The sequence below is a fragment of the Monodelphis domestica genome, chromosome 6 (genome assembly GCF_027887165.1).
Source record: "Monodelphis domestica isolate mMonDom1 chromosome 6, mMonDom1.pri, whole genome shotgun sequence".
NCBI lineage: Eukaryota > Metazoa > Chordata > Mammalia > Didelphimorphia > Didelphidae > Monodelphis > Monodelphis domestica.
The window spans coordinates 276,990,408-277,014,070 of NC_077232.1; the positions used below are offsets into that span (position 1 = coordinate 276,990,408).

Genomic DNA, 23,663 nt, shown 5'->3' on the forward strand with positions numbered 1-23,663 from the left:
CTAATGCTAATTTGTGGTTTTCTAAGTCAACACATGGTTTGTAGAGAGATTCTTTTCTGTTTGCATTTAACACTCCTTCTCTAGACAATCTGTAAGGTGTTTTTTTAAACCATTTCAAGTTTCCCAAGCTTCTAGAATCAGGGCTGATGGTGTTGGTGGGCAAATAAGTATGGGGTTTCTTAACATGGGGTCCATGGAACTGTTACTTTAAATATTTTAATAACTATTTAATGGAATCAGTTTCCTTTATAATCCCATGTGCTTTATTTAAAAAACACAAAATCCTTTTTTTTTTTAGAAAATGTTTTTCTGAAAAGAGCTCATTAGACTGCCAAAGGGTCCATAATACACAAAAACAGGTGAAGAAGCTATAAGATGGTTGCTCTGATGACTTTATTTCCTTAGGGATTCTGAGCTCTGCAGTAATTTCCTCCTCAGTAGATGAGTTGAAAATTATCAACGGAAGCTAAATAACCCTTCTCAAGCTGTGTCAGTGAGAATGTAGTTATCACAATCTTCCCCCTGAATTTTCAGAACCCTTAGTATTGGCAAATTACTGAGTGGTAGTAAATCTACTGTTGATGGACTAATTTCTTATTTTAATATGATCACCCATCCAAGGAAAGAGAGATCATTCTCTGGGCTGTTTTCCTCTGATCAATGGCTTTCCTCTCCATAATCAGCAAGCTCTCTGAAGAATGAAATTGAGTAAAGACTTCATGGGGAGGGGGCAGCTAGGTGGCTCATAGGATTGAGAGCCAGGCCCAGAGATGAGAGGTTCTAAGTTCAAATGTAGCCTCAAACACTTCCTAGGTGTGTTAAGTCACTTAATTCCCTTTACCTAGCCCTTACCATTCTTCTGCCTTGGAACCAATACACAGTATTGATTCTAAGATGGAAAGTATGGGTTTTAAAAAAAGGATCCCATGGGCAAAAAGTGAGATAACCCTCATGGCATCTCCCATTGGGTTTGTTTAGTACATTCTCTCCAAATCAGGCTATTTTTTGGACACTGGAAGGAGCACTGATATGAGTTGGGGTCTGAGTATCTCACATGCTATGGAAAACTTTATCTGTCCCCAAGACATGACCTGTCCTAACCAGAATTCTCACCTGGTACAGGTCTCTTCTTCATAAGTCTCACTGCTCAGGGTCCCCAGTGCTTCATATGTAATTGGGGGAGGAGGTGGAGGAAAATCTTCCAGGTTGCTATCCTGTGCCTTCAGGTCCAATGGAGGAGGTGAAGGGGGTGGTGGTGGTGGAGGTAATAGGGGCAGAGTTTTGAAAGTGGGGTTGGGAGTGGGTCTGGGTCTTGATTCTTGCACAAACACTTCATCATCATCTTCTTCCTGAGGGAGTGGGATGGCCCGAAAGGCTGACTCAGATATTGGGAGGGAGCCCTTTCCTGTCACAGTAAGGAGTCCAGGGAGACTGTTGGGGTGACATGTGGTACTTGTGCTTGACAGACTCTGATGCTGTGGATAGTGTTTCTGACTTGGTACCCCAAAAGGTAAAGAGGGCTCAGGCAAGTTGTCTTCTCTGAGTGATTGGGACCATTTCACTCGTGGGGGAGGAGGCCTCTGAGGTAGAGGACCCTTATTTTTCTTTATATCATTTTCAGCTAAATCCTCAACAGAATTTTCTTCAAGGTTTCTTGGATTCTGGGGTTGTTTTGGAGAAGGCTGCCTCCCAGCAAGGACATCTCTTTCAGTATGTAGATAAGGCCTGGGAGAATAAGTGGAGTTAGTTCCAGAGGTCTGAGCTGATACAAAAGGGCCTTGTTTTGCTGCTAGCGGTGGCCCAAAGGCTGAAGATCTGCTGGTAGGCCTTTGAGAGTCTAGAATCTTTGAACATTCCATAGGAACAGATGAGCCATTTGGTACTGTGTGGGGCCCTAGGTGAGGCCCAGGGTAATGTGGAAGTGATGACTTCTCTTCATGACTTCTTCCTGAATGACTGAACTGCCTGGAATGAAGTACATGAACAGCAAATATGAAATGAAAGGGCAAAAACTGAGTCAAAGATGAGCTTTAGATCAGCCCAAAAGCATCAACTGGGTTAAAGAAGGATCTTTCAGGAAAATGGTACTGCTTCTTCTAATCCCTAATAGGAAACCGACTATCTTTGCAAAACCAGGTTCAGAGGGAAACAACAGATTCAATAGAAAGAATTGACGAGTTATTTCTTTCCTATTAGGTCAAAAACAGGCCTTGAAACTGTGGGAGTAGAAACATAAAAGAAAAACAACTGCTTGATCACATAGGTTGATGGGGACATGATTGGGGATTTAGACTAATCACCCTAGTGCAAATATCAATAATATGGAAATAGGTCTTGATCAATGACACATGTAAAACCCAGTGGAACTGCTCATTGGCTATGGGAGGGAATATGAATCATATAACCATGGAAAAATATTCTAAATTAATTAAATAATTAAGTAGACTGAAAAAAAACAGGCTTTGAGGGTGGTTTGGGGGGAATAAGTTTTAAGGGGAGACAAGTTGATGAATGGGCTTAGCAAGTCTTAGCAGAGTTTTAGATAGCAGACCATTGGCCAATTAGCAGAGAATGGAACAGTTTGGTGATGTCATTCCTTTGCTAACACAATTCTTTGTTGGGAGGTTAAGTCTTGTCTAGGGGAAAAAAAAAGTTAATTTGTGGCTCTTATTTACAAGATTTTTTTCAAAATCCAATATTCTTCTTCTTCAGATATGAAGAAGGTATCTTTTGATCATTAAAAATGTATCATTAGAAGATTGTGTGTGTGTGTGTATGTATGTACATTGAATGAAGAAGTATATGGGAGGTAGGGTAGAATTAGGAAAGGGCCAGGAGGAGAGAGGGAGATCTTTAATTGCTGTTTGGGATTAATGGGGGGGGGGGGAAGTGATCTCTCTCTCTCTCTCTCTCTCTCTCTCTCTCTCTCTCTCTCTCTCCATCACTCTCTCTGTCTGTCTATCTGATGTGGGTCTTGGTTTCTTACGAGAGAAGCTATCTGTATTTTTACACAGGGTCACCTGTTTTGTCACCATAATAGTATACTGCAACCAGCACTAATCAAAGTGGAAAATGCTCTGGAAATGAACAATTACTTCTCTAGTATTGCTTCTGGGATTTTGAATACTATGCAAAAAAATTACTATTTTGGAATACAATTATGTAGTATTTTTGAATATTTTCTTTCTCCTCATTTCTTCTTATGCATGTTTTTCTGGTATGGGAAAAACCCTCACTGAAAATTTTATTTAATTTTATTTTTCCTTTAAGGCTTATGAATCTGAAGTTAAATCTAGATCTCAGCTTTTCTTGCTATTTTCTGGAAAGAATTTGAGGAGATTTCAAAAATTTGATCTGTGGTCTAAGAAACACTCTTTCCTCTCTCCCCTAATTTTACAGTCTGGCTTTGAAAATCCTATTAATATTTTTGGATTTTCATTTTTTGAGTGGTTTGTTTTGAATTTCTCCCCAATGATAGCTAATTCCTCATTAAAAAGCAATCCCCACTGTATTCTTATGATTCTTATGATAGAGATTTAAAGGTCTGCTCTTCAATGCTACTAATAATGCAATGTTTTTTTTAAACTTTATATAGCTATATTAGTGATTATGAGCTTAAAGAAATGACTTAATTATAAATTAATTATGAGTATATCAATGAGGTTCTCAAAAAATTAAAAAGAAGGAGGAAGGTTAAGTAGCTCAGGGGATAAAACCAGGCCTGGTGATAGAAGGACCTGGGTTCAAATCTTGCATCAGATTAGTCCTAGCTGTGTGACCTTAGGTAAGTCACTTAACACTAACTGCCTAACCCTTATTGCTCTTCTGCCTAGGAACTGATACTTTGTATGAATCCTAAAACAGAAGATAAGAGTTAAAAAAAAAAGTAAAAAAGATGGCAAAGACCCCCCAAAGAAGTAGTGAATAATGACTGTTGGAAAATAATGTTAAGGAGCAGATAGTCCAGGCTGATTTATATGAGGAATTATTTTATGCTACAGAACTTAGTAGGAATTAACACCAAAATATGGGGAAAGGCTCCAGAAAAGTCAGATTGTAATGTAGATTCCTTAAGGGTAAGTAGTCTGAAATCAAAGGAGAATCTGACATTTATACTCTTGAATGAGAGCTTGTCAGCTGGGGGGGGGGGGGAAGAGGGTAAGAAGGAGGGGAAGGAGAGAGGAGAGATCATGAATCACATAACCATGGAAAAAAATATATATTTTTAAAATACCTATATAAGAAGTCTCAAACTATGTGGAATCAGGGATTTAAAAAAAATACCATTGGTTGACTTCAGGTTTTTGATATGAGCTCTGCCAGGTCATAACTTAGATGTGAAATTCTGAAAATAATTTAATAGCATCTTTCTGTGGATTCTTATAGTAACTTGTTTGTTCCTACTGGTGAGTTTGAAAATTTTCACTGGAGGTGGGATTTGGAAAATTTTGTGAATGGTCTTTCTCTTTATCCCTCATCTGACACTGATCATGAACAGGACTTGGCATACTTAACCTAGCTTTTGAAATTAGATTTCTCAGGCAGGAAAGTAATTGAAATTGTAATCTGATGTTTAATGATGCAAATCTTTCATTAACTTCAGTAGCTTAAGCTACTTCTATCCTGAGGCTTCTTAGAAAGATATACCAGTTAAAAACCAAGCAAATGTTTGCTACAGGGCAAAGAGGAGGGAAAGAATGTGAATCATGCAGCCATGGAAAAATATTCCAAAATAAATAAATTTTAAAACAAAAACAAAAAACAACAACAACAAGAAGAAGCAAAACCCAAATATTTAACATTTATCTTTCAGAGATCCAGTCTAAGAAATGGTGCTTAGGAAAATGTCAGGGAAGCATGGGGAGACAAATCAATGCATATAAAGCAAAGTAGGTAGAAGCAAGAAAACAATATATACAATGACAAACTATGAAGCTAAAAAGAACAAAAAAGTCATATATCCCAAAGATGTCAAAGGCAGAAGAGAAAAGATCCATACTCAGAGAAACACTTAGGACATGAAAAAAATATATATATACCTTTGAGTATTTTCACTGGCTGAACCCAAAGCCTAGAATTCTTTCCTTTCTCCTGCATACCTGGAAGCTAGAATCTTATTTTCTGCAAGAAGCCTTTCCCTTAATGGTAGTATCTTCCCTCGGTTGTCCCCATCTTATTCATATGTGTATCTTGTTTGTCCATAGTTGTACCCATGCTTTATTGCTGATAGAGTCGACTGTAAGTTCCTTGGGGACAGGGACTATTTTTTTCTTTTTTCTTTTCTTTTTGTCCTCATTGGTATGAGAGTGATAGTGAACCTATGGCATGGGTGCCAAAGAGAGCACACAGAGCACTCTCTGTGGACATGCAACAATCCCTCCCCCCACCCTAATTTGTTACTAGATAGGCAGAAGGACTAGGGTGGAGCTGCTCCCTGCTCCCTCCACCCACACCTGATGACATTTTTTCACATCACCTGCCCTTCTACCTAGTAGCCCAATGGGAATGCACAGGTGGGTGGCTCACAGGAGGCAGAGCTGGAGGGGATCAGAGAGTTCAGGCCACTCCCCTCCCCCTCTCTCCATTTGCTGAGGCCATTCCTCACTTCACCAGCCCCTCTGCCCAGCAGCCCAATGGGAGCGCTTATGGGGTTAAGGGGGTAGGCAGGGAGTGCCCATCACTAGTATAAGGTATAGTGTCTAGCATGTAGCTTAATAAAATGCTTATTGACTAATTGCAATGAAAAATCCTGACTCCAGAAATCTGATGATAAATCATAGTTCCCATCTCTTGACATGAAGGTAATGGACTAGAAATGGAAAACGAAGTTAGCTAGGCAGTGAAGATACAGCATGGACCTAAATTAAAATCCAGGCTCAGATACTTACTAAGGTATCTGGCCCTAGGTAAGTCACTTAATATCAGTCAATTATCTCACCAATAAAAAGAGGATAATAATAATACCTACCTTTCAGGTTTCTTATGAATGCTAGTGATTATGCTTTCAAACAGAGTCAATGTGTGAATTTGTTTTTGTTTGACCATACTTATCTATTACTAGGGATGGTTCTTTGGGTTGTTGGGGAGTAATAAAAAAAGAATAGAATTCCACTTGAATATTCAAAAATCCACTTAAGAGAAGAGACATTGTGAAAGCAAGGCAGTTTTGCTATTCTCATGTTAAATGTAACAAAAAGTGCCCCCAAATAATTTCTCTGCCAATTTCATAAACCTTTCTTTTCCATTCTTTGTATATTGAAATGTTCAGGTTTGTTGATATATTTCTGGATCATATTCAGACAATTTTAAGAAAGAAATGAAGGTCATGTAAAATAGCAGATAAGGGAAAATGAGGAGGGGAAAAAAGACAATTTCAGTGTCATCTTGGCTGAAGTCAAAGGCTAGACTCCTTGACACTGAAATTGTCTTTTTTCCCCTCCTTCTCATTTTCCACCTTACCTCTTTCATATTTTAATACTCCCAATTCAGCCCAGGGACCACAGATTAGCTAGCACATGCCTTCAACTACTATAGCCGGAAAGACAGCTTTGAGACGAAATTAATCCTGGTTAAGGCAGCAGCTAGGATAATCTTGGAATGCTGTTCTTGGCAGACAAGCAGGTAATTTAATAACCTACTTCTTGTCAGATTGTACTGCATAAAAGAAGACTGTAACCCAGAAGGGGAATAATAGTTGTTTGAAATATGAAGCATAATTATAGAACTGAGATATAAATCAGGATTGGAAGTGGAATTTAATTAAGTAGTAGATCTAGGCATAAAAACAAGGAAGGAAATAGGCATTTATTAAGCACTTACTATGTGCTAAGTATTTTCTAGATATTACCTCATTTGATCTTTGCAACAATCCAGATTTTGTATAACATGATTTTATTATGTTATCATGTTATATATAATACAATTGAAAAGTTACATATCATATAATCTTATCATAATGAGAAATTATTAACTTCATGGTTATAGATGAGGAAATTGAAGCAAACAGAAGTTAAATCACTTGCCTAGGGTCACATAGTGTTGGAGATAGGATTTGAACTCGGGTCTCTCTGACTCTAGACTTAGCACTCAATTCATTGTGCCAGTCAGCTGGTCCTATACAGCAGCACATACTTGTAATTGTAATCCTAGCTACAAGTCTGAAGCTTGAGGATTTCTGGAGTTCTGAGCTACTGTGAGCTAAGCTGATTGAGTGCCCACGCTTAGTTCACTTTTTGCTTAGTTCACTTTTAGTATGGGGAGCCACCGAGGTGATTAGGAGGGATGAACTGGCCCAAATTAAAACAAACAAATTAATGTTGCCATGCTGACCAGAGTAGGACCAGTTTCTGGGTTTCCACCCCAGTTGAGATAGACTTAGGCTTAACAAACAAACAAATTAATAGCAGAATACTGAGAAGAATGGCAAAGTAGATTGAGGACTGCCCTTGCTGAAGTTGTTTCTTTCCTTAAGGAAAATCTCAAACATTCAGGATGTCTTTCTTCCAAGGCAGCTACATTGTGCTGTGGATAGAGCCCTGTCCCTGGAATCAAGAAACTCATTTTCATATCTCACCTTAGACATTTTCTAGCTTATGATTCTGGGCAACTCACTTAACATCTGACTGCCCCAGTCTCCTCATCTATAAAATGGAGCTCATAATAGCATTTATGTTCTAAAGGAATTAGGAAAATTAAATTAAATAGTATCTGTAAAGAACTTAGTCCATTGTCTAGCACATAGTAGGTGCTTAATAAATGCTTATTCCCTTCTTTCTTCTCTATTGAAGGATTTTTGGTTTGTTTTGGTTGGATTTTTGGTTTGTTTGCTAATTCTTTGAAAAACAAATAATTTCAAAAAATATTAATAAATGTTTATTCTCTTCCCTTTCCTCATCAAAGGATTTTTGGATACTTAATTCTTTGAAAAACAAAGCAATATGCTCCAAACTCCATCATTCTAGGATTCTAGAAACTACCTCTGAGGTATTTTTCTACTTCTAATTTTCCCATTTTAGGATCTCATTTTGTAGACTGGCTTATGAAGGGTTTCTTCAAACAACGCTTTCCCCTACATAACTTGAAATTCTTGGCATAAAGTCAATGAATATATGTAAGAATTCCTCAGAATAGACCAGAGAAGAAGAATCTGCCTTGCCTTAAGAATTCTGACTTCAAGGGAGAGAAAAGTAATTTATTAAATGTCTACCCTGTGCCAGGTAGTAGCCTAGGTTAACAGACATCCAGCGGCTGTTATAAAAAAGAATTTTCCTTAGTGAGTTTGGGCTCGAGAAGGAGCAAGGAGTCTAAGAAAATGGGTGATATATAAAGAGACACAGACAAGTCAATTTTAGTATGAGATGGCATGAATCCCTGATGACATTCTCCTTAGAAAAATAATTAAAGGAAAATGTGAGGAATAATGGAACAGGTGGAAGCAAGACTTCCTAGATAGAAAAGAGGGAAAGAGTATCAAGTGTGAGAATGGAAAATCCAAGAGGAGGATCAGCAGACCGCTTCCAATATTTATTTCAGTGTGGACTGGGAGGTACTCAATGAATATGTAACAAAGCATAGTTAATTCACATTGGATACAAAGATAATGATGACACCTTCTGGGCCTATTGACTTCAACCTGGGCTTTTGTAAATGAATTTGACTCCACCCTAAATGTTAATGAGTTTGCCCTGAAAAAAGGCAGCATGGCTAGGTCAAGAGTCCGCCCACAAATATCAGAATTTAACCATGTGTCTGATGACACAATATCCATACATCATTTATATTTCTTAGATGTGAATATGCTTGGAATGCTACATTAATTATAAATGTTATATCAAGATTGATTTAGTAAAAACAAGTAAATTTTCTTCTAAGAGTATCACACTCAAATCCTAATGGATAATTACTCATGGAAAAAGCCTATTAAAATGCAAAAATATAATGTATGCATTTGTTGAAATAAATTAAATGTTTGGGCAATACACTATCTATCCTGTATAATACTGGCAAAATTCATTGATTCTATCTCATTTGGCTATAGTTGCAGTAGAAAAGAAACAGAGAGAAAGAAAGACAGACAGACAGAGACAGAGAGAGACCGAGATAGATAGACAGACCAATGGACTGACCAACAGCTGTTCCTGTAAGGAAAGGAGGTAATAAGAGATAGATAGATAGATAGATAGATAGATAGATAGATAGATAGATAGATAGATAGATAGATAGATAGATATACCTGAATCCAGGACCAACCAAACTGGAAGGAACCTTTCCTAGAAGGCTGTAGTCACTGTTTCCCCTCAGAAGCATATCCTTGAAAACAGAAAGATCCCAGTATTATTGACCATCCAGAGGTTATTCCTTAGTAAGAGCCTGTGCTAATCTCCCTACTTCCAAAACATTATTAAGTTTGGCTTATGATATGGTTACTCCAAATTTTAAACAGATCTATTCTTTTTAGATGACTTTATGCTCTAATACAGTCTAAATTTCTGACACAGTAACCAGAAAAGATGGGAGACATGTGGGAGAGGTCAAGTAACACAGTTGGATTTTAAAATGAGCAAAATCTCTCAAATACTCTTAAGTTGGACCCAGTTCAGTGAAGTTAAGCGGATTTGGGCCAAATTGACAATCAAGGTGAAGGAAATTCCTTTTTGAGGAGCCAAGTTTTGCCCCAATCCAATATCAGCACCCTTGGATAACAAAGGATCATAGTTTTACAGCAAGAAAAGAACTTAAGATTCCTTTAAATCCAATCTCCCATCCCCTATCCTGGTTTCATTTTACAAAAGAGGAAACTCAGATTCAGAGTAGCTAAGTGACTTTTCCAAGGTCACACATCTAGTAAGTATCTGAAGTAGGATTTTAAACTCAGTCATCCTTCCCAACTCCAAGAATATCATGCTGTCTTTCATAGAACTATAGTTTGTTAAGCAGGGGTAGTTAGGTGTCAGTATTATGAAAAGAGTATGACTTGGTGCTTGGAATCAGACTTCGACACCATAATGATATTATTACCATCATTCTTGCCTTTGGCTTTCTCAAACATCTCCTTTTCCCACATCAAAACGTTTTTACACATTAGTGCATACTCCCCTTATTAATTTTGCTTGAACTTTAAAAAAAGCAGCTGAATCTTCAAAAGCTGAGAGAATTCTACTTAATTCCTGATACTTAATCTTAGGGAGGCAACTCATTCATGGAGCTTAAAATTAAATTAGCAGCCAGAAATGTAGACCACCCATATCTTCTAATTTTAATTGGCAGGTGGGCTAAGGTGAGTTCATTTATTTTTATAAAACGTGGCCCTTAGAGCATTAATGAAAACTTGATGAAAAATGCTGAAGACATCTTTGGGCTTTGTAGGATTAGACTTAAAATCAATATACTGCATGCATTATGGGAATAAACAAGAAAGTCAAAAATCAGTTCTGCTTTGAGATATTTTAGCCATGAGCTAAGGATCTGATAGGAGTGAATTTGGGGCTAGATCTTATGGTTCAGAGGACTCATAGGAAGTAGAACAGGTAATATATATATATATGTATATATATATATATATATATATATATAAATATAAATATTCAAACCCTTATTTTCTGTCTTAGAATCAATATTGTGTATTGGTTCCAAGGCAGAAGAGCAGTAAGGGCTAGGCATTAAATGACTTGCCCAGGCTCACACAGCCAGGAAGTGTCTGAGGTCAGATTTGAACTCAGAATCACCCATTTCCAGTTCTGGTACTCAATCCACTGAGCCACCTAGCTGCTCCCAATATATAAATTCTTAAAGATCAAGATAAAATAATTGGGATGGTGTTTGAAGCTCATTTTTAGGGAAAGAGGATTGTTGAATCAAAATGGAATCTTCATTTAAAAAACTGGGTTTTTTTCCCTAGCCATATATTCATGAAGTCATAATTTAAATGACACTTCTTTGTCAAAGAAGGTGCTGTGCTAGTGTTATCTATATGATTTCTATTTCAGGGTCTCTGGTTGGCATTAGAAGGAATTAAGAGTCAGTCAGAGGGTCTATGTCTGAATCCTCTCTTTATATAACAATGGCCTTCAATTTCCCTCAGTTATAAGATGAGGGGATTAGGTTGAATGACTTCTAGGGCCCCTGTTAGCTGTAAATCTATGATCCTTAAAAAAATATTTTCCCATATAAAAAGAAAATGGGGGGTGGGGGGCAGGAACTGAGGCTGTTAGTAGTTTTTTCCAGTAGAGACAGCTATCACATCATACATACCTGACACTTTTTATCTGAGATGGGGGATGACCTGGACCTTGAATGGAAAGGGACAGTCAGAACATCTGACCGGTCTAGGAGATCTTCGGCCGACATTGATTTTGATGCCCCCCTGTTTGTAGTTCCCAGGGAAAATGGCTTTTCAGGGGCCCAGGTCACTTTCTGTGGATGACTGGGCTGGCCACTGGCCTCTCCAAGCCAAAGCACCTGTGCTGGTTCCATCTTGGGATGCCAGTGCCGTTCAGCTCGGAGATGGCTGGAAGCAGAGGAACTGCTTCGATCTCGTGGCCCAACCTGTGCTTCAGGGCTGTTTCTTTCCAGGTTTTCTATCAGCTCTATGGACAGTGTGGCAGACCCTCTCCTGGGGATTGGGCTTTGCTCCTGCAGGGAATTCATGCTTGAAGCTGCATTGAGGCTATGGCTCTCTGGTCGATGGCCAGATGACGAGGATGGCCTCTTCCCAGTTTTGCGTTGAATATAGTCAGCCAGGGCAGTCTGCTGAAACTGCTTCAGCTCTGGCTTGGAGAGGTTAAGGGTAGAGCAAGCTTTTCCCTCCCTCTCAAAGATGCGGCGCCTGTTTGCCACAGTGTTTTCTGGGAAGCCAAAGGGCACATCCTTCCTCTGGGGGTAGCAGGCAGAAGGCTCTCCTGCCCCAGACACCCCCACTTCATTTATCTTCTCTGGCTCTGAATAGGAACGCTTCTTTTGGTCAGTTGTCAATCGTTTCCGGCCTCCAACCCGGGCCACCAGGGCTGCTGGGCCTTCTCTGGGTGGGCTCCCCTCAGTTGGAGTGATGTTATGCCGTTCCTTGGGGATATGAGGGGAAGCAGACATTGATGTTGTTTCTGGGCTCCTCAGCCCCAAGTGGGCAGAGGCTGGCCTCTGCCTTGCCCTTTGCCTTGCCCGGGATGCCACAGAAGGACCCAGATCAAGATCCCGGCGTCGGAATGAAGTGGCTCCTAGGACCCGTGACTGAGCATCCTTGATACTGTTCCGATAGGCCTGGTTTAAGGGTACCTCAAATACTGGTGACTCAGGACTGCTAGACCTGTTCTCTCTCCACAGAGTTTCCTCCTCAACCTTGTTGGAAAGGTGGAAAGTACTCTGGCTGCGTTGCAGGAGAGGGGCACTTTTGAGGGACTTAGATTCTGAGTGTGTGAGTCCATGTCCACCATCTCCAGCCCTCTTCAGTTGATGCTCAGGAAGATACCAGGAAACCGCTTCAGGTTTTTTCTTACTATCTTTGACAAGGTTCTCCCCAACATTTATGGAACCAATGGATGGACTTGGTTCCTGAAAACTTATTTCACGTTGGTGGTTTTCAAGGCTGATCATGGAGCTCCCCCTGCTGGGTGGCCGTTCCAAATTGTTGGTCTTATAGATGTAGCTGCTCACACTTGAGGGTCTCCAGTTCCCTTGTTCACGTTGCTCAAACTTATTGACTTTCTCCAACACAGAGAAGTGGGGTTTCCCGTAATGAGAGATGTGGAGGGCATTGCCTGAACTAAATTGCCTCTGGGTCAGGTTAGATGTCTGCCTGTGGACCTCATGCCTTGGTTCAGAATTATGGGAAGAGGATGGCCCTTTAGTTCCTCCCTCAGGCCTTCCACGGGAAGTTTGCTGGTCTGAATGGTCCCTTCGCTCAAGAACTGTCTTTTTGGGTTCTTGTTCCATTTTACTCATATTGATCAGACAGGCTGTTCTATTGTCAGGGTTTCCCTCCTGAGGCCCCACTTGTATCTCCTGGCTATTTTGCCTCCTGGTACTTGGAGAAATGGGCTGTAGAGATAAAAAGCTTGAACTAGTTTTGCCAGAGGTATTCCATGAGTCTTCAGTGAGGTCTTCTCTTTCTGGTCTTGTTTGAAGTCTGGCATTTGGAGACTCCTGGAATTCCGCCCTTTTGGGCTCTGAGGGTCTAGAAAGTAGCTTACTTTCATCTATTTTGAGACCCCGAGGGGTGTGATGGTTGGAGAACTGTACATTGTCACACAGGCCTTCTTTCCCACTGGGGAGCATATAGTCACCTTCAGAAATCCTTGGCTCATCTTTCCTCAGGGAGGTGCCCCTGAGGTTCTCAGAATCTGATATGAAATGGGGTTTATATGAGAAAAACTTGCCTAGGGTTTCTACCTTCTCTACCAGGGGTGGAGAGTTATAATCTGGGGCCTGGTAGAAGATAACTGCATTCTTACTGGGACCATTTTGATTGCCATTTTCAAGAGTAGCTATCTTGTCAGAAGTGTTCAGTGAGGCAGTATAACCATGTTCCTTGATGAGTGCTGGATAGAGCATCCCATTACTGCTCACAGAAGACTGAGGCATTTGGGCAAAGTGTGGTTCAGGTGAAGGTACAGGGTAGATGCTGGTAGGGAGCATTGGCTGGCCTGGTTGGGTTGTTTGGGTATAACTTTGCTTGGGCTTCACTGGAGGGCTGTTCTCTGGACTCTTCTCTAGCAGAGTGTGTAAATGTTCTTCTGGAAATGAAGTCTTTAGGGTTCCAGGGAAGCTTGATTGGGGTCGGCCATACCTGTTGTGCTCAGAGCTAGACCAGGAGCTGGGCCTCTCATAATGCCTGAGAATTGTATAACTACCACTCCGAGCTGGGGGCATGGGAGCACCCACTTTATGGGGAAGGTTGTTGGAGTCTGTTTCATGAGAACTGGAGCACTGTTGATTCCAGGATAGTAGTGGCACCCTACCACTTCTGGGATGATTATGCCACTTGTCATAGTCCTGATCACCCATGGATTCCTGGGACTCTCCACTGGGGGGAAGCAATGCTGAAGAGTTCACCTCATACTCTGCAGAGATACCTCTCTTGCTATCATAGACTGTCTTGACATAGCGGATGTCAGCCTGTCTCATCCCTTCTAGTAGGCTGCCTTGGGCAGGTGTGGTGGCCACAGTGTCAGAACATTCCTGGGATGAGAAGCTGGTGGGGGGATACTCAATGATGCTGGAACTAGTGGAGAAGGAACTATACGCAGAGTCTCTCTTGTTGTGGAGGTGGGTAAGCTGATCAATGCTACTGATGGACTTGGCAGGGGAGAGGAGGTGGCATGGAGGGTAGTTACCACTGTGGTCCAAACTCTCCATGCTTCCCTGTGAGCTGTACTGATCAGGGCTCCTTCTTGGATAAGCATGGCTATAATTAGAGACATCACTTGTAGAGGAACTGAAAGGGAAAAATGATTAAAAAAAAACACAATTAGTGACATGGGAGTTTCATGATTTAGGAGATTCAGAAACTGTTTCTCCAAGAGGAAAGTCTCCATCCCCATGGAATCCTGACTTCTTAAATGATTTGGGAAGCTGGGCTCAGAGGTACCCGAGATTGGTCTCCAGATGCAAATTTTTTATCGAGCTCAAGGAGTCAACAACTCTAAATGTCATCTTGTTCCCCCTCCAACATAACCCTCTTTTTGTTTTGTAAGCCGTTATCTTCCATTTTAGAATTAATACTGTGTATTGGTTCCAAGACAGAAGAGTGGTAAAGACTAGGCAATGGGAGTTAAATGATACATAGCTAGCAAGGGTCTGAGGCCAGATTTAAAACTGAGCACCTCCAGTCTCCAAATTTGGCTCTCAATCCATTGAGCTACCTACCTGCCCCCTTAACTTTGGCATTTTTAAAGCCACCATGCATAGACTTGAGCCACCGCATTACTCCCACTCTCACAAAAGTATTGCTATTGCGGAGTGTTTGTGTCTCTAAACAGTGAGATGATTTCTAGGCTTTCAATCATGAACACCATGTGGGCATTCTGCAGTAATATCACGCTACACAGATTTGGGAGATTGTGACAATTGAAGTAACTATGTTTGGAAGATCACTGCTTCCCCCATTCATTTCTGCTGGAAACATACAATGGGTAGGACTTCTGCAAAATAATGGCAAAAAAATTTAAGAAGAAATAGGATGCAAGGATTACCTAATAAAATGGTTTAGAAGTAGTCTCTCGGTAACCGAGGTGGAGTCTGAGAGTGTGCATGAGAGGCCTGGGGTAAGGCTGGTACAAAGGTACAGATTGGGTCTGAAGTGTCATGTGGGAGGAACACAGAAAGGACAGTTTGTGGCTGTATTGGACTGTATAGGGGGGAATGGGGAATAACAATCAACAAGACTGGAAATATAGTTTGGGGCTAGGTTGTGAAAGGCTTTAAAATGGTTTAAAAAAGAAAAAAGAAACAACCACCATGAAAAAGTGCAATTATGTTAACAAATAAGTGAAGTAAGCAGAACCATAAGAACATTGTAACAGTAACAGCAACATAATAATGAAGATCAACTATGAAAGACCTAGCTACTCCAAGACTGTTCCAAAGGATTCATGATGAAAAAATGCTATTCACCTTCAAAGAGAGAACTGATGAAGTCTGAATGCAGATTGATTCAGTGGAAGTAAGTAACTTCACTTGATTTTTTTCTGTGGATTTTTAGTGTGCCTTCCACCCTTCCCCCCATTTTTAAAAACAACATGGCTAATATGTTATTTATGACTTTATATTATATATATATATCATATATAAGTTATTTATGCCATTACACATAATCTACCATATTATGTTGGCATTTTTTTTAAACACTTACCTTCCATCCTGGAATCAATACTGTGTATTGGTTCTAAGGTAGAAGAGCAGTAAGGGCTAGGCAATGGGGTTTAAGTGAATTGCCCAGGGTCACACAGCTAGGAAGTGTCAGAGGCCTGATTTGAACCCAGGATTTCCCATCTCTAGGCCTGGCTCTCAATTCACTGAGCTACCCAGCTGCCCCCTATGCTGGTATTTCTTTTGGGGGAATTTACCACTATGTTCTAGACCTGTGTTGGTAAAGCCATGTCATGAGTGCTAGGCTGGCATGGAGAGGACTGCTTTGGTCCACCTCTCCGAAGTGTCCAAGGACACTTTTTTGCCTCTCTGACCAGCCACCCAATGCAAGCACTTCATCCCTTCACTGTTTGGGTTGATGCAGGGAGCTCACGGGCAGCTTGAAATTACAGTTTGGGCATGCAGTCTTGAAAATATTTGCCAGTACTGTTCTAGACCATCAGTATTGCCTCTTATTTTTCATTCATTCATTCACACACATAGTGCTTTCCCCATTTTACTTGGTTATTTCCTGATTGCTACTGAATATATTGTATTACTGGCTCTTATATTAATGAAAAAGCAGTTACTATGTGCAAAAAAAACTGTGTTAAGCTCTGGATATACAAAGAGAAAAGCAAGAATAGTCTATGTTCTCAAAGAGGTCACATTTTAATGGAGGATATGCCATAAAGAAATGGTTGTAGTCATAAGTCAGATAGAAAGGTGTCATGGTCCTTAGGAGACAGTGATAAAGTAGATGTTAATACTTCTCCTTTAATGTCATTTCCAATGATAAAGTGATATGTTTCTGATATTTAATCATTTGACAGTACCAAGGGCTTTAGTGAAAAAAAACAAACTTCCTTTTCTGGTCTTCAGTAACTGTGAATGACAACTGGGGTAGGATAGAAGCAGTACTGATGGTCTTGGGGTACTGTAACTCAAAGGTCAGTTGGGCTTATCTGTCTATTGGTGGCAATTGATCAATAGCTGGTATCAGTGATCAGCAGCAAGGGATGCAGTTACTTTGTCTTTAGTGATTGAAGATGGCTATTGGAAGGTTCATCTAGTGATCTTATAAAAATACCTATTCCTAAACCTCTTGTGTTCGGGGTCCTGGGCTATTTCCATAGGTGTGTGAGTAAGCTGATGGAAGAAGAATGAATGTCAAGAGATATTAACCATATTACCCTAGAGAAGTCAGATGACATCTCTGATCTCTTAGTTTATAGATATATAAATCATTATTTACCATACCCACATAATAAGAGTTTTGTAAGGATAAAATGAGATAATGAAAGTTCATCAAAAGTGAAAAGCTCTTTCTATCTGCTCCCCTTTTCATACCTCTCCTTCTCTCCCTCTCCCTCATTCCCTGATGCAAATATGGTATGATGCTCTATTGGGAGAATACTGCCTAAATTCAGGGATTGGACCTTTCATGGTCATTTTTAGGGAGGAAAAAAAAGGATGCTAGGATTCTATTGATTGCACTTCATCACTGTCAGTGTAGCAACCTAGATCATGAAGGAGTGTGAAAGGGAAATATTGATTTATTTTAAATATAATCAGTAAAATGTAATCTTCTTTAGGGAAGAGACTATTTTGATTTTGTTCATTACCTGGTGATACAAGTATACAGTAGGTACTTAATGTTTGTTTAATTATTGACTCTTTTAGGAAGACTGACAATCCATGGGTCTCTGCTTTGGACCTCTAGGGAAACATTTATATGCCCATGATTTATATACATAGTGTCACTAAAAATTTTTTGTACATATTTGTTTGTATATTGTCTCCACTATTGGAATGTGAAATTCTTGAGAGCAGGAACTGTTTTGTTTTATCTTTCTTTATATCCCCAGAACTTAAGTGTTTACTGACTTGACAGAGGGAATATTGAAGGATTTCAGTGAAATCCCGAATATAGCTCATAGGCATTCAGCCTCAGTACCCTACTGCCTTTAACATCCTGTCCTCCTGCCTGCACCCTACCTTCTTCATTCTTTCCTCTTCCTGCAACTAAGTCCCTGGACCAGGGCTAGCAGTTGGCAAAGGAGGGATGATAATCTTCAAATGACCTGGCAACTAGACCACTAGATGCCATTGGTGTGCCTTGTAATTTTGCCTGGCAAACACATGGGCTAAACACAGTGGAAAGCAGGAGCCTGGGTTCTAAGCAGGCTTCTGGCCATCTGCCAGAAGTGTTATCATAGAAAGCCTTCAACATGAAATGAATGGATTACAGGATGATTTGTGCCAGGTGATGGGAGACAACACAGATATCTATTGTGGCATTTTGGGTAATCTTCCCTTTTTTGAAGCTTCCTTTCCTTAACCCCACCCCATAGCGTTGCATAAAAGGAAAAATGTGAGGATGTCCCTTAATGTAGAGCTCTGCCTTTTCTCCTAACTTATTTTTAAATTAAAGCAGCTCTATTAGATCAGTAGTTCTTAATTTAAGGTTCTTCAGAGGCCCATGAATAGATTTCAGGGCCATGAATATGGATAGAAGAAAAATGATATTCTTATTTTTACTAGCATCTAACTGAAACTTAGCATTTCCTTCAATAGTTTAAAAATATTATTCTGAGAAGGGGACTATAGGCTTCACCAAAAGGCTAAAGAGATTAGGAAGAGTTAGATTCAAGTCCAGCCTCTGATACAAAGAAATCCCTTAACCTCTTACTATTCCATGAAACTCCTGAAATTGGTAAGATAGAGAAGAGGTGGCAGACTCATCATCCCTGAGAGAGGGAAATTCTTCCCTGAGAATTTCCTATAATAGGGAAATCACAGATTCTCTCAATAAAAAGAAATATACCATAAGCATAAGCTATTATTTGCATCTATGGTGAGGTATCTCAAGTTCCTTCTTGGCCATGAGGAAAGGTGAGAGGTGGGAGGAAATAGAGGGTGAGAAGGGAAAACTGTAAATTCTATATTCCTCCCAACCAAATAGATAGAAAGGAGTCCATTTCCTTACCTGATGGAAGTTCTTTGTCTTGGCCCTATCTGAGATGAACAATGTATGAGTATATATCTTCAGTATTTAATAAATGCTTGGCCACCAACCATTAGTTAGAGTATATGCCTAGCTTACAGCAGTTTTATGATCCTCATTTATATGGGTGGCCCTGAGTCTGTTTACATTTCTTTTGAACTCTCACCTCTTGACTTTTAGGAAAGTGATAACCATCCCCATTAGTCTTTTGGGTCAGGTCCCCTGGACATTCACACAATTGATTCTTGTTCACTCAGGTTCCAAGTTTGTAGTCAAACTACAAGCCTGAAAGAGTTCTGAGATGGCTTTCTATCTACTGCTGCTGGGAGCTGGAACTTGGCTCTCTTTCAAATGGCAAACACATTAAATATTTTATGAAGTGGGAAGGGGAACAAGGAATGTTAGGGGGCAAAAAGAAGGAGGCTAAATCATGTTTAAACAAACTAAAAGACAAGCAAAACCCATTTCCCCTTGAAGATAGCAACTGTTAACCTTTGGAAATCTCCTGCTGAACCTCATCACCCATGGAGGGTTGTCAGAAATCATCAAGATTTCAGTTAGGACACTCATCCAAATGACTCAGTACTTCAATAGGGAAGGCCTCCCTGCTGTCTGAGCCCTTTATTTTATGTGGGAATTTGGATTTATTTCTCTTTGGGAAGTAGCCAATTGCAGAAGCAACAGAGATAAGGAATGTTGGCATCATTCTTGTATTACCCCTTTCCCTGCCCTGATTCCCCTCTCCCTGAAAAGTATGCTCTTATTCTATCTTATGTGCTTAAGTTTTTAGCCTTTCTGGAAGCTGGAGCTATCTCTTCTTACTGCATTAAATTTTTTTTAAATCTTTTTTTTATTGCCATTCAAAATCCATTAAAGTTCCATTAAATTAGACAAACACCTGAGAATCTACTCCATGAGAACTATGGGAGTAGAAATGCAAAAGCAAAACATATGACATCATGTAATTTGGGGTTTAGGCTTTTTAAAAATCGCTTTATAGCAAAAATGAAGAATATGGAAATAGGTATCAAGTGATAGCATTTGTACAACCCAGTGAAATTTATTGTTGGCTCTGGGATGGGGGAAGAAAGAAAGGAGAGAAAGAAAATGAATCATGTAAACATGGAAAAAATATTTAAAAATAAATATTAAAAAAAAATAATCATGAAATTAAAAAAAATAATCATGAAAGGTCCAGTGCCAGGTTCCAGAAAGAGCTAAATGATGGTTTGTTGGAGAACAAAGTGGTATTACTATCAGAAAAAAAGCTAGCTACTTCTACTTGGATTCCTGATTTACCATATGACTTTAAGAATGGATGAAGGATTTTACCTCTAATTAAGGGAAAAACAACATGGAGAGGCAGATGAGAACATGTAATGGGATAATTCAAGGTTCATCTCTCTGGCTTTGTAGTCATTTGTCATTTGCCATTATGGGAAACTCATTAAATCCAAGAGGATGTTCAGTGGATAGAGTTCTAGATCTGAAGTCAGGAAAACTCAGATCCTGCCTGATACTTATAAGTTTTCTAATCATGGGCAAGTGACTTAATCTATGTAAGCTTTACTTTCCTCCTTTATAAAATAAAAGAGTTGGACTTGACCTTAGATCTGGAAAATTACTTCTATCTAAATCTATGATCCTATATCTCTTTCCTAGTTTTACTAAGTATGCATTAATTCTGTTGGTATTTAAGCTACTTAAGCACACAGTAGGTGCTTAAATTTTTACTGACTGACAGAAAACAAACTGGTTTAGGACCATGACATATTAGTAGGCCAGCAACAAAGTAGACAATGACTTGAAAAGTAGGGGGATGAGAAAGAGAGAGAAGAAAAAAATGGGAAATAAATAAGTAGAATGTGCAGAGGGGAGAAAAAGACAATGAGGGTGCACAGCAGATTAGAAGAAATGTTCTAATAGAGCAGAAGTACACATTTTTACTCCAGCAGGCAAAGCATCTGTAATTTCCTCTTTGAAGTAAAGATGCCTTCACTATAAGCCAAAATTTGATAGTAATTCCTTCAGCCAATAGGTTTTGGTGGTAAGGGAAATTTCTGTTTGTTGTTCTTTCTAGCATGTTTTTTTAAATATTTAATTGAGAAACATCTAATCTGGAAATGTATAGATACTGCAAATGAGCAGTCAAAGTTTAGAATGATTCTTGAATCCTTGCCTCCTACTCTAGGTAAGGATCTAAGATGAATTTGTACTCATACATTAAATTTTGGGAATTGAGGAATTAAGTGAAGGAATGTGTGAAGAAGGATGATTTAATACTCAGAGTTCATAGAGAAATTATAGTCTTATGAAGAGGGAAAGAGATGCAGGCTGGGAATGATGGAAAAAGGGAGACTAGGAGAGAAGAAAATGTTCCTTTATGAGAATATCACTCTGGAGAGAAGCAAAAACCCTGTTGTCATTCTTTAAGTCTATTCATTCATAGCTGAGGTGCCTGTTACATACCTGGAATGATAATTTTGGTGCCAAGGAGTACCAATCGTGCCCTGAGATATTTGCATCATGCTGGCATCAGAGTGGTCTTTCCCAGATTTGGTTGAATGCCAGGAGTGTGTTTGGCCCACAGGTTCATTGCACCTGGAGGGAAATGGAAAAGTTCAGTGTCAGCAACATCTATAACATATACTTTATTTTTTTAAATTTATTTTCCCATTAAAACATTTTTTATTTGGTCATTTTCAAACATTATTCATTGAAAAAAAATATAATTTTCTTTTCCTACCCTCCTCCCGCCACCCCTCCCATAGCCGATGCGTGATTCCACTGAGTATCATATGTGTCCTTGATCTGAACCCATTTCCATGTTGTTGGTATTTGCATTATGTAAACCTTAAAATTTCTTAGACTTATAAATGTTGGAAATTTCACCATTGGGAAATTTCATACTTGGAAAATTTCTTACTGATAGTGTATTGGAATGTGAACCCCATTGGCATGGGAGGTTCCTTCTCCTCCCTTCTTAAGATTACTTTAGGACAGAAACCTTTTGCTGAACAATGGAAAGGGCTTTGACCTATGCTTAAGCACAGAACAGGAATTTCTTTGAGTCATGATTGATTTTAGAATTGATACAATAGAGATACTTGGAATGACAGAATCAGGTCTTGGAAAATACAATTTCCACCCCACTCAGTCCTAACAGGATTTAGGAAGGGCTGCAGCATAGATCAAAATTTAATTATTTGAGAATATGACCTCCAACAGACATGTGCAAAGCCACAGACCTCTGGGTGGTCCTGGGTTAAGCTAGAGCCACCACTGGCACAGGGAAATTGATGGACAGTGATTGGTAGATGTGAGAACTGAGGGGAGGGAACTTGGATGGTTTCCTTAAAGATAGAGGGGGTCTGAGGACTGAGGGGGTGGTGGGGAGAGTTTTGGCTCTGAGTGGTTGGAGAGGTGCTCTGAGAAGCTTGCTCTGAAGGAAGCTGAAGGTGGGGGCCTCTGAGACTGTTTCTCCATTTTGGTCACGGGAGTAATAGGGACTGATCTCTTTTCTTTACCCGAGCTATCTAAGGGCTTGGGCCCTTTGGCCCAGCCTAAACAGAAGGGGTATTTAAGCCCTATTCCCTTCTCTCCCCTTGCTCTCTCCCTCTCTCTCTCTATCTCTAATTCCTTTCTTCCTCCTGTCTGTAATTAAACTCTATAAAAGGTTGACGGCTGACTTGAGTTTTCATTTAGGAATTACATAGCTGAATTCCTTGGCGATCTTAAATTAATATATATCAGTCTTTTAAAAGTGATTTCCTTGTCACAATTAGGGTGTTCATTTTGAGTCTCTCCTCAATCATATCCCCTCAAACCCTGTAGCCAAGCAGTTGCCTTTCCTCAGTGTTTTTACTCCCACAGTTGTCCTCTGCTTGTGGATAGTGTTTTTTCTCATAGATCCCTGCAGATTGTTCAGGAACATTGCATTGATACTAATGGAGAAGTCCATTACGTTCGATTGTACCACAGTGTATCAGTCTCTGTGTACAATGTTCTCCTGGCTCTGCTCCTTTTGCTCTGCTTCACTTCCTGGAGGTTGTTCCAATCTCCATGGAATTCCTCCACTTTATTATTCCTTTTAGCACAATAGTATTCCATCACCAACATATACCACAATTTGTTCAGCCATTCCCCAATTGAAGGGCATCCCCTCATTTTCCAATTTTTTTTGCCACCACAAAGAGCGCAGCTATGAATATTCTTGTACAAGTCTTTTTCCTTATTATCTCTTTGGGCTACAAACCCAGCAGTGCTATGACTGGATCAAAGGGCAGACAGTCCTTTATCGCCCTTTCGGCATAGTTCCAAATTGCCCTCCAGAATGGTTGGATCAATTCACAACTCCACCAGCAATGCATTAATATCCCCATTTTGCCACATTCCCTCCAGCATTCCTTACTTTCCTTTGCTGTCATGCTAGCCAATCTGCTAGGTGTGAGGTGATACCTCGGAGTTGTTTTGATTTGCATCTCTCTGATTATAAGAAATTTAGAACACTTTTTCATGTGCTTATTAATAGTTTTGATTTCTTTAACTGAAAACTGCCTATTCATGTCCCTAGCCCATTTATGAATTGGATAATGACTTGATTTTTTGTACAATTGATTTAGCTCTTTGTAAATTTGAGTAATTAGACCTTTGTCAGAGGTTTTTGTTATGACGATTGTTTCCCAATTTGTTGCTTCCCTTCTGATTTTAGTTACATCAGTTTTGTTACATTTTGTAACTCTTTCTCAGTCTTGCTTGGTTTTAAAATCTTTTCCTTCCCAAAGGTCTGACATGTATACTATTCTGTGTTTGCCTAATT

General features: G+C 39.7%; 1 protein-coding gene across 6 annotated transcripts in view; it reads right to left on the bottom strand.

Moving 5' to 3' along the window:
- SHROOM3 (shroom family member 3) overlaps positions 1-23,663 on the bottom strand; it is a 262,210-nt gene that overhangs the window by 28,449 nt on the left and 210,098 nt on the right. For all 6 annotated transcript variants that reach the window (XM_056803258.1, XM_056803257.1, XM_007495798.2 and 3 more), the window contains 4 exons: positions 21,314-21,445; positions 11,251-14,425; positions 9,233-9,309; positions 1,114-1,965 (listed from right to left, as the gene is read on the bottom strand). In XM_056803258.1, coding sequence (XP_056659236.1) covers positions 1,114-1,965; positions 9,233-9,309; positions 11,251-14,425; positions 21,314-21,372 — 4,163 coding nt within the window. In that variant the 5' untranslated portion in view covers positions 21,373-21,445. The remainder of the gene's footprint in view (positions 1-1,113; positions 1,966-9,232; positions 9,310-11,250; positions 14,426-21,313; positions 21,446-23,663) is intronic.